Here is an 11,199-nt window from a genome sequence, read left to right as displayed (position 1 = left end):
AAGTACTTCCGGGTTACGGATTTTTGCAACCCTTCAGAATAAAAGTCCCATAATTAGGGCGAAAATTATGGAAAATGTATATCATTATTAATATATTTTATACTAAGTTATCATACAAAGAATAATTAAAAGTAGTTCTATAAGATATTATGTCTTAAAAAATATATATATATATTTATGTCAAGCCTACATGATCAACAATGTTTTTTGTTTGTGTAAGCTGATTGGTCACTCTTTAAGGACCACAGAACGAGCAGTGACGCTCCTTGGGTTGTACACTCTATGGATTTGTAAACTAGAGGAGGTCCTGAGTAGAAATTGGAACCATATTACTGCGACACAACGAACAGGAAATTGTGTACCACGGTGCAGTATGTCCAATATGAGAAACGTACTGAACATCGTGCAATATGAAATGGGCTAATTAACGATGGGATTTAACCAGTTAAATGTAACTAAATGTCATTTTAAATGTAATAAGTATTTATCATAAGAGGACCATACACAATAACTGGTAATGCTGCATACTCCAAGAAAGGTTAAAATCTCACCTTTAATGGTAAAAAATAATTATACATTGCTGAGGTGTATATTATTATCAAAATTATTTTCAATTAATCTCTGCATGTACTCCCGTGATGAACCTACTCTCTCCTGCTGTACTACAATGTCAGGATTGCAGGCACGTACTGTGTCAGTGGCTGTGACGTAAAGTTCAGCCAGGAGTTGATGGACAGTCGGGAAGAGCGAATGAAAATGGTAGGCGGGACATTCCAGGCTCAGAAAATGTACTACTGTATCCATGGGAACCAGGGCTATTGCTCAATACACGCCATTGATTTATAAGCGATTTTATTTTATTTTACGAGGCAAGTCAGTTAAAAACAAATTCTTATTTACAATGACGGCCTAGGAACAGTGGGTTAACTGCCTTGTTCAGGGGCAGAACGACAGATTTTTACCTTGTCAGCTCGGGGTTTTGATCCAGCAACATTTCGGTTACAAGTCCAACACTCTAACCACTACGTACCGGTTGGAACCGGTACCAGAACCACGCAGGTCCCCTAAACAGAAAAAGGTGTTTTCTAAAGTTAATTATTATAATAATATTATTATTCATATTGTTATTTACTATCATTATTAATAGTATCTTTATAAATAATTGTTTTGTTTATTTGTATTATTGTTGTTGCCATAGTAACAATCTAATAATCATTACTTTTAATGCTGACAATAATGTCAATGCTATAATATTATTTGTGCTATAAAGGCGATTCACTTTATTATTATTTTCATATTGTTAATCAAAAGTATGCTAACATTTCTTTATAAAATGTTACAAATTTCGACCATTTGTATTATTTTTCACCCAAATTCATTGCGGGACTTTTATTTTAAAGGAAAATCACTGATGTCACTGCCTTATTCTTGCTGGCGGGAACGAGGGTCGCAACAACATCCGGTGCCCTGGTAATATTGCACCGTGTGGAACACATACATGGAATGCAATACTTCCTACTGACACTTCACCAAAAAAGGTGTCCAGAAATTAAATGAGGCTACTTGCTCAGCTGAGATGCATAACAATGATCTGGTTATTCTTGTTTGCCTTATGTCTGTTTAAACTTTATATGATGACAATTGATACATAAGAAACATATTGGGTTAGGGAGCCTTTTTCTTAAATGGGTCTTTGGGAATCAGTGGGTATTAAATGGTTATTGGGAATCAGTGGGTATTAAATTGGTATTGGGAATCAGTGGGTATTAAATGGTTATTGGGAATCAGTGGGTATTAAATGGGTATTGGGAATCAGTGGGTATTAAATGGGTATTGGGAATCAGTGGGTATTAAATGGGTATTGGGAATCAGTGGGTATTAAATGGGTATTGGGAATCAGTGGGTATTAAATGGGTATTGGGAATCAGTGGGTATTAAATGGGTATTGGGAATCAGTGGGTATTAAATGGGTTTTGGGAATCAGTGGGTGTTAAATGGGTATTGGGAATCAGCGGGTATTAAATGGGTTTTGGGAATCAGTGGGTATTGGGAATCAGTGGGTATTGGGAATCAGTGGGTATTAAATGGGTATTGGGAATCAGTGGGTATTGGGAATCAGTGGGTGTTAAATGGGTATTGGGAATCAGTGGGTATTGGGAATCAGTGGGTGTTAAATTGGTATTGGGAATCAGTGGGTATTAAATTGGGTATTGGGAATCAGTGGGTATTAAATGGGTTTTGGGAATCAGTGGGTATTAAATGGTTATTGGGAATCAGTGGGTATTAAATGGGTATTGGGAATCAGTGGGTATTAAATGGGTATTGGGAATCAGTGGGTATTAAATGGGTATTGGGAATCAGTGGGTATTAAATGGGTTTTGGGAATCAGTGGGTGTTAAATGGGTATTGGGAATCAGCGGGTATTAAATGGGTTTTGGGAATCAGTGGGTATTGGGAATCAGTGGGTATTGGGAATCAGTGGGTATTAAATGGGTATTGGGAATCAGTGGGTATTGGGAATCAGTGGGTGTTAAATGGGTATTGGGAATCAGTGGGTATTGGGAATCAGTGGGTGTTAAATGGGTATTGGGAATCAGTGGGTATTAAATGGGTATTGGGAATCAGTGGGTATTAAATGGGTTTTGGGAATCAGTGGGTATTGGGAATCAGTGGGTATTAAATGGGTATTGGGAATCAGTGGGTATTAAATGGGTATTGGGAATCAGTGGGTATTAAATGGGTATTGGGAATCAGTGGGTATTAAATGGTTATTGGGAATCAGTGGGTATTAAATGGTTATTGGGAATCAGTGGGTATTAAATGGGTATTGGGAATCAGTGGGTATTACATGGGTATTGGGAATCAGTGGGTATTGGGAATCAGTGGGTATTAAATAGGTATTGGGAATCAGTGGGTATTGGGAATCAGCGGGTATTAAATGGGTATTTGGAATCAGCGGGTATTAAATGGGTATTGGGAATCAGTGGGTATTAAATGGTTATTGGGAATCAGTGGGTATTACATGGGTATTGGAATCAGTGGGTATTAAATGGGTATTGGGAATCAGTGGGTATTAAATGGGTATTGGGAATCAGCGGGTATTGGGAATCAGTGGGTATTAAATGGGTATTGGGAATCAGTGGGTATTGGGAATCTGTGGGTATTGGGAATCAGTGGGTATTAAATGGGTTTTGGGAATCAGTGGGTATTAAATGGGTATTGGGAATCAGTGGGTATTAAATGGGTATTGGTAATCAGTGGGTATTAAATGGTTATTGGGAATCAGTGGGTATTAAATGGGTATTGGGAATCAGTGGGTATTAAATGGGTATTGGGAATCAGTGGGTATTAAATGGGTTTTGGGAATCAGTGGGTATTAAATGGGTATTGGGAATCAGTGGGTATTAAATGGGTATTGGGAATCAGTGGGTATTAAATGGGTTTTGGGAAACAGTGGGTGTTAAATGGTTATTGGGAATCAGTGGGTATTAAATGGGTATTGGGAATCAGTGGGTATTAAATGGGTTTTGGGAATCAGTGATCTGGAGAGATGCTTCCAAGCACACATAGTGTAGTGGTTGTAGTGTAGTGGTTGTAGTGTAGTGGTTGTAGTGTAGTGGTTGTAGTGTAGTGGTTGTAGTGTAGTGGTTGTAGTGTAGTGGTTGTAGTGTAGTGGTTGTAGTGTAGTGGTTGTAGTGTTGTGGTTGTAGTGTTGTGGTTGTAGTGTAGTGGTTGTAGTGTAGTGGTTGTAGTGTAGTGGTTGTAGTGTAGTGGTTGTAGTGTATTGGTTGTAGTGTAGTGGTTGTAGTGTAGTGGTTGTAGTGTAGTGGTTGTAGTGTATTGGTTGTAGTGTAGTGGTTGTAGTGTAGTGTTGTAGTGTATTGGTTGTAGTGTATTGGTTGTAGTGTAGTGGTTGTAGTGTATTGGTTGTAGTGTAGTGGTTGTAGTGTAGTGGTTGTAGTGTAGTGGTTGTAGTGGTTGGTTGTGGTTGTAGTGTAGTGGTTGTAGTGTATTGGTTGTAGTGTAGTGGTTGTAGTGTAGTGGTTGTAGTGTAGTGGTTGTAGTGTAGTGGTTGTAGTGTAGTGGTTGTAGTGTAGTGGTTGTAGTGTAGTGGTTGTAGTGGTTGTAGGTGTAGTGGTTGTAGTGTAGTGGTTGTAGTGTAGTGGTTGTCGTGTATTGGTTGTAGTGTAGTGGTTGTAGTGTAGTGGTTGTAGTGTTGTGGTTGTAGTGTATTGGTTGTAGTGTTGTGGTTGTAGTGTATTGGTTGTAGTGTAGTGGTTGTAGTGTAGTGGTTGTAGTGTATTGGTTGTAGTGTAGTGGTTGTAGTGTATTGGTTGTAGTGTAGTGGTTGTAGTGGTTGTAGTGTAGTGGTTGTAGTGTATTGGTTGTAGTGTAGGGGTTGTAGTGTAGTGGTTGTAGTGTAGTGGTTGTCGTGTAGTGGTTGTAGTATAGTGGTTGTAGTGTAGTGGCTGTAGTGTAGTGGTTGTAGTGTAGTGGTTGTAGTGGTTGTAGTGTAGTGGTTGTAGTGTAGTGGTTGTAGTGTAGTGGTTGTAGTGTAGTGGTTGTAGTATAGTGGTTGTAGTGGTTGTGGTGTAGTGGTTGTAGTGGTTGTAGTGTAGTGGTTGTAGTGTATTGGTTGTAGTGTAGTGGTTGTAGTGTAGTGGTTGTAGTGTATTGGTTGTAGTGTAGTGGTTGTAGTATAGTGGCTGTAGTGTATTGGTTGTAATGTATTGGTTGTAGTGTATTGGTTGTAGTGTAGTGGTTGTAGTGTAGTGGTTGTGGTGTAGGTGTTGTAGTGGTTGTGGTTGTAGTGGTTGTAGTGTAGTGGTTGTAGTGTAGTGGTTGTAGTGGTTGTAGTGTAGTGGTTGTAGTGTAGTGGTTGTAGTGTAGTGGTTGTAGTATAGTGGTTGTAGTGTATTGGGTGTAGTGTATTGGTTGTAGTGTAGTGGTTGTGGTGTAGGTGTTGTAGTGTAGTGGTTGTAGTGTAGTGGTTGTAGTGTAGTGGTTGTAGTGTAGTGGTTGTAGTGTAGTGGTTGTAGTGTAGTGGTTGTAGTGTAGTGGTTGTGGTGGTTGTAGTGTAGTGGTTGTAGTGTAGTGGTTGTAGTGTATTGGTTGTAGTGTAGTGGTTGTAGTGTAGTGGTTGTGGTGTAGGTGTTGTAGTGTAGTGGTTGTAGGTTGTAGTGGTTGTAGTGTAGTGGTTGTAGTGTAGTGGTTGTAGTGGTTTGTAGTGTAGTGGTTGTAGTGTAGTGGTTGTAGTGTAGTGGTTGTAGTATAGTGGTTGTAGTGTATTGTGGTGTAGTGTAGTGGTTGTAGTGTAGTGGTTGTAGTGTAGTGTGTTGTAGTGTAGTGGTTGTAGTGTAGTGGTTGTAGTGTAGTGGTTGTAGTGTAGTGGTTGTAGTGTAGTGGTTTGTAGTGGCTGTGGTTGGTTGTAGTGGTTGTAGTGTAGTGGTTGTAGTGTAGTGGTTGTAGTGTAGTGGTTGTAGTGGTTTTTGTAGTGTAGTGGTTGTAGTGTGTTGTAGTGTAGTGGTTGTAGTGGTTGTAGTGGTTGTAGTGTAGTGGTTGTAGTGGTTGTAGTGTAGTGGTTGTAGTGTAGTGGTTGTAGTGTAGTGGTTGTAGTGGTTGTAGTGTAGTGGTTGTAGTGTATTGGTTCACCCACTACACAAACAGTTTCCATACCAAGCAGTGATGCAGCCAGTCAGGATGCTCTCTCAGTTGTAACACTTTTTTGAGGATCCGAGGACCCATGCCGAATCGTTTCAGTCTCCTGAATAGGCTTTGTAGTGCTCTCTTCACGACTGTCTTTGTGTGTTTGGACCATTCTAGTTTGTTGGTGATGTGGACCCCAAGGAACTTGAAGCTCTCAACCTGCTCCACTACAGCCCCATCGATGAGAATGGGGGAGTGCTCGGTCCTCAATCATCTCCTTAGTCTTGGTTACATTGAGGGATAGGTTGTTATTCTGGCACCACACGGCCAGGTCTCTGACCTCCTCCCTATTGGCTGTCTCTTCGTTGTCGGTGAGCAGGCCTACCACTGTTGTGTCGTCGGCAAACTTATTGATGGTGTTGGAGTCGTGCTTGGCCATGCAGTCATGGGTGAACAGAGAGTACAGGAGGGGACTGAGCATGCACCCCTGAGGGGCCCCCGTGTTTAGGTCAGCATGGCGGATGTGTTGTTACCTACCCTTACCACCTGGGGCGGCCCGTCAGGAAGTCCAGGATCCAGTTGCAGAGGTGTTTAGTCCCAGGGTCCTTAGCTTAGTGATGAGCTTTGAGGGCACTATGGTATTGAACGCTGAGCTGTAGTCAATGAACAGTATTCTCACATAGGTGTTCCTTTTGTCCAGGTGGGAAAGGACAGTGTGGAGTGCAATAGAAATTGCATCATCTGTGGATCTGTTGGGGCGGTATGCAAATTGGAGTGGGTCTAGGGTTTCTGGGATAATGGTGTTGATGTGAGCCATTACCAGCCTTTCAAAGCACTTCATAGCTACGGATGTGAGTGCTACGGGTCGGTAGTCATTTAGGCAGGTTAACTTAGTGTTTTTGGCCACAGGGACTATGGTGGTCTGCTTGAAACATGTTGGTATTACAGACTCAGTCAGGGACAGGTTGAAAATGTCAGTTTAGACACTTGCCAGTTGGTCAGCCCATGCTCGGAGTACACGTCCTGGTAATCCGCCTCGCCCTGCGGCCTTGTGAATGTTGACCTGTTTAAAGGTCTTACTCACATCGGCTACGGATAGCGTGATCACACAGTCATCCGGAACAGCTGATGCTCTCATGCCTGCTTCAGTGTTGCTTGCCTCGAAGCGAGCATAGAGTAATTTAGCTCGTCTGGTAGGCTCGTGTTGCTGGGCAGCTGGCACTACATTCCTGTTAGTGAGCATTTCTCTTCTGCCAAAGTAATCCGTCCACCTGACAGATGTGGCATATCAAGAAGCTGATTAAACAGCATGATCATTAAACAGGTGCACCTTGTGCTGGGGGCAATATAAGGCCACTCTAAAATGTGCAGTTTTGTCACACAACACAATGCCATAGATGTCTGTAGTTTTGAGGGAGTGTGCAATTGGCATACTGACTGCAGGAATGTCCACCAGAGCTGTGGCCAGATAATTTAATGTTAATTTCTCTGCCACAGCAGAAAAAAACATCATTTTAGAGAATTTGGCAGTACATCCTACCGGCCTCACAACCGCAGACCACATGTAACCGCGCCAGGCCAGGACCTCCACATCCAGCTTCTTCACCTGCGGGATCGTCTGAGACCAGCCACCTGGACAGCTGATGGAACTGAAGAGTATTTCTGTATATAATAAAGCCCTGTTGTGGGGATAAATCTCATTCTGATTGGTTGGTCCTGGCTCCCACGTGGGTGGGCCAATGCCCTCCCAGGCCCACTCATGCCAGTGCCCCTGCCCAATCATGTAAAATGCATAGATTGTTTTCAGACCAGTATTTATCCTGGTAGCGGGAACCCTTTCTAGTCCGTCATGCTCTCTGACCATGACACATCTCATCAACCACTCCTTGACCTTGTCCCTAATCTCTGACCTCTGACCCTGTGTTCCTGCAGTGGCACCGGAGGCCCGACCCCCTGTATGACAGCAGGGTCACTGAGGTAGACAGACAAGTAGACGAATCAACACGACGAAAGGTCATTTGGATACAAGCCACCAACCATCATCACACACGCTCACAGCACCCGGCAGACATAGAGAAAGATCTAGCAACATGCAAACTCATATACTTCAGAATACATTCATGGTGGAACAATTGCCAATGTGTGGATAAAGATGACAGTCCTGCAATGGCCATATCATATTGCTCAGTAATAAATAGTGTGAATTTAGTGTACAATAAAACGTTATATTTTAAATAAAATAAAATGTTAATGTAGAAACATAAAATGTTTGTTTAAAAAAAAAGCATATATTTGTGTCTTGTGACTGATTATGTCACGCGGCATTTCCATGCCATTCGCGCACTATGTCATGCACCTTGACCTATAGATGGGGGTTGAGTCGTCACGTCGTCGCTTTTCGTTTGTAGCGTCCATCTGTCAAAGCATCATCGGCGCGGTCATTACTAATATTCAGTCGAGAGTAAAGTAACGTTTGGTGCCTTTTCTCATTGGCTTCTTTGGGTTATTGGATACAACTGGTCGCCAGAACGCATACAGCGACTATTTTTGGCTGACGAGTGCCACAACGCATCACTTTAGCCAGGTATGTTTTGTTGAGGAGGGATGCTATTAGCCAGTAGCCATGGTGATAAATGAACTGATAAATCCAATGCAAAAATAAATCCTAGTTTAAATAAATGGTAATGCAAACCGTTTGACCTGTTATTGGTTAGGATATACAGTGGGGTTCCAAATTATTGACACCCTTGGTTAGGATATACAGCGTGGTTCCAAATTATTGACACCCTTGGTTAGGATATACAGTGGGGTTCCAAATTATTGACACCCTTGGTAAAGATGAGAGAAAAAAGGACTGTATGAAATGTGTTTATGAACTGCCCTCTGCAATTCAAAGGTTTTCAATGGGGTTTTTAAGTCCAGAGACTGAGATGGCCATTCAATGGGGTTTTTAAGTCCGGAGACCGAGATGGCCATTCAATGGGGTTTTTAAGTCCAGAGACCGAGATGGCCATTCAATGGGGTTTTTAAGTCCGGAGACCGAGATGGCCATTCAATGGGGTTTTTAAGTCCGGAGACCGAGATGGCCATTCAATGGGGTTTTTAAGTCCAGAGACTGAGATGGCCTTTCAATGGGGTTTTTAAGTCCAGAGACCGAGATGGCCATTCAATGGGGTTTTTAAGTCCGGAGACCGAGATGGCCTTTCAATGGGGTTTTTAAGTCCAGAGACTGAGATGGCCATTGCAAAATGTTGATTTTTGGTGGCCAATTAACAATTTCTTTGTGGATTTTTATGTGTGCTTGGGGTTATTGTCTTACTGGAAGATCCACTTGGGGACAAGTTTCAGCTACCTGACAGAGGCAACCAGTTTCTTGAGGCTAAAATGTCCTGGTAGAGTTCATGATGCCGTTGACCTTAACAAAAGCCCCAGGACCAGCGGAAGCATCCAGAGCCCCAGGACCAACGGAAGCATCCAGAGCCCCAGGACCAGCGGAAGCATCCGGAGCCCCAGGACCAGCAGAAGCATCCGGAGCCCCAGGACCAGCAGAAGCATCCGGAGCCCCAGGACCAGCAGAAGCATCCGGAGCCCCAGGACCAGCAGAAGCATCCGGAGCCCCAGGACCAGTGGAAGCATCCGGAGGACCAGCGGAAGCATCCAGAGCCCCAGGACCAGCGGAAGCATCCGGAGCCCCAGGACCAGCGGAAGCTTCCAGAGCCCCAGGACCAGCGGAAGCTTCCAGAGCCCCAGGACCAGCGGAAGCATCCGGGGCCCCAGGACCAGCGGAAGCATCCGGAGCCCCAGGACCAGTGGAAGCATCCACAGTAGGTAATGGGGTTATTCTCTGCTCATACATCCTGATTTGGACACCAAACCCACCTCTGGTCTGCGTGGACAAAGAGCTCTATTTACAGGTGATCTGACCCGAAGCACCAGGTTCCAATCCAAGTGGCGTTTAGAAAACTCCAGCCGTTTACATTTGTTGGATGACATGAATATCAATGGAACAGTTCTATTAGCATAACATTATATAATTACCCCCCAAAAATGTCAATGTACAATTGACAAGTGTTTGTATAATTTAATACAGTCATTTCTGCTCATCTTTATCAAGGGTGTCAATCATTTGGAAGCCCACTGTATCTATTACATGAAATGTCAAATGATCCCTGAAAACAAATAACAATGTACTTACTTCCTCAATACTCCCAGGCTAGAGACCAACGGGATCAGATAGCCCTTCCTCAATACTCCCAGGCTAGAGACCAACGGGATCAGATAGCCCTTCCTCAATACTCCCAGGCTAGAGACCAACGGGATCAGATAGCCCTTCCTCAATACTCCCAGGCTAGAGACCAACGGGATCAGATAGCCCTTCCTCAATACTCCCAGGCTAGAGACCAACGGGATCAGATAGCCCTTCCTCAATACTCCCAGGCTAGAGACCAACGGGATCAGATAGCCCTTCCTCAATACTCCCAGGCTAGAGACCAACGGGATCAGATAGCCCTTCCTCAATACTCCCAGGCTAGAGACCAACGGGATCAGATAGTCTCTAGCCTGGGAGTATTGAGGAAGGGCTAACAGGATCAGTTGGCCCAGTGTTTGAAATCTCCCTTTATGCTTTGCACCAGGATGGAGTTAATGTTGGACACCGCTAAGAGCCAGGGCCAGAGCCAGGGGGGTCAGACTGTCTCCCCTCCCTCAATCTTCCCCTATCGTTTCACCTCGGACGGGCGTCTGTGTCACCGGGTCACCCAGGAGCCGTTCATGTTCCAGCGGAGCTGTGACCCAGACGCCACCCAGAGAGAGGACCAGGCCTTATGTCTCCACGTCACCCAACACGTTCACTCTCTCCTGGAGGAGCAGCTGCACCTCTTCAGGCTCTACCTCCCTCCTCCACCCCTCAGCAAGGAGCTCTACCTCCCTCCTCCTCTCAGCAAGGAGCTCTACCTCCCTCCTCCTCCTCTCAGCAAGGAGCTCTACCTCCCATCCCTCAGCAAGGAGCTCTACCTCCCTCCTCCATCTCTCAGCAAGGGGGTCTACCTCCCTCCTCCACCAGAGCCTCAGGGGGACCAAAGGGTCTACTTTAGCCCCCACCGAGGAGCCCCCAGCCAGGGCTATGTGTACCTCTCCCCTGGGGCCCTGGAGAGCCCTGCCACCCTGTTGGTGGTGGTCCAGGACCGGGGAACGATGCGCTGCGGGCTGTGGAGCTGGAGGGCTGCTGCCAGCCGAGGTCTGGAAAGAGGCAGCATGATCCCCTACGTGAAGAGGGTCCTAGAAGAGGGCAGCTCTGTCCTCCTGATGAACCCCAACCAGGGAGGAGGTGTTGGGGAGACTCCGGAGGAGCACGTTCACCGCGTCTGGGACCTCCTGGTGTCGCGCTGCGTCTCCCGGCGTGTCGTCGTGGTAGCGCACGGTTACGGAGGCCTGGCGTTCGTGGACCTGCTGTGCCGACGCCCACAACAAGTGGTGGGGCAGGTGTGGGCGGCGGCCTTCCTGGACTCCTCCCACAGCCTGTGGCACCAGCAGTTGGACGCGGTGGGCCGGGAG

General features: G+C 45.1%; 1 protein-coding gene across 1 annotated transcript; it reads left to right on the top strand.

The window, feature by feature from the left end:
* Positions 1-7,951: 7,951 nt before the first annotated feature.
* On the top strand, positions 7,952-11,196 carry si:ch73-41e3.7 (uncharacterized protein LOC572312 homolog; the record flags this gene model as incomplete). Its single annotated transcript, XM_042317286.1, has 2 exons — positions 7,952-8,230; positions 10,281-11,196. A coding segment is annotated over exon 2 (915 nt), but the record flags the coding sequence as incomplete, so codon positions are not given.
* Positions 11,197-11,199: the final 3 nt, after the last annotated feature.

Source organism: Oncorhynchus tshawytscha, unplaced genomic scaffold (assembly GCF_018296145.1).
Source record: "Oncorhynchus tshawytscha isolate Ot180627B unplaced genomic scaffold, Otsh_v2.0 Un_contig_1213_pilon_pilon, whole genome shotgun sequence".
NCBI lineage: Eukaryota > Metazoa > Chordata > Actinopteri > Salmoniformes > Salmonidae > Oncorhynchus > Oncorhynchus tshawytscha.
This window is presented reverse-complemented; position numbering and strand designations above follow the sequence as displayed.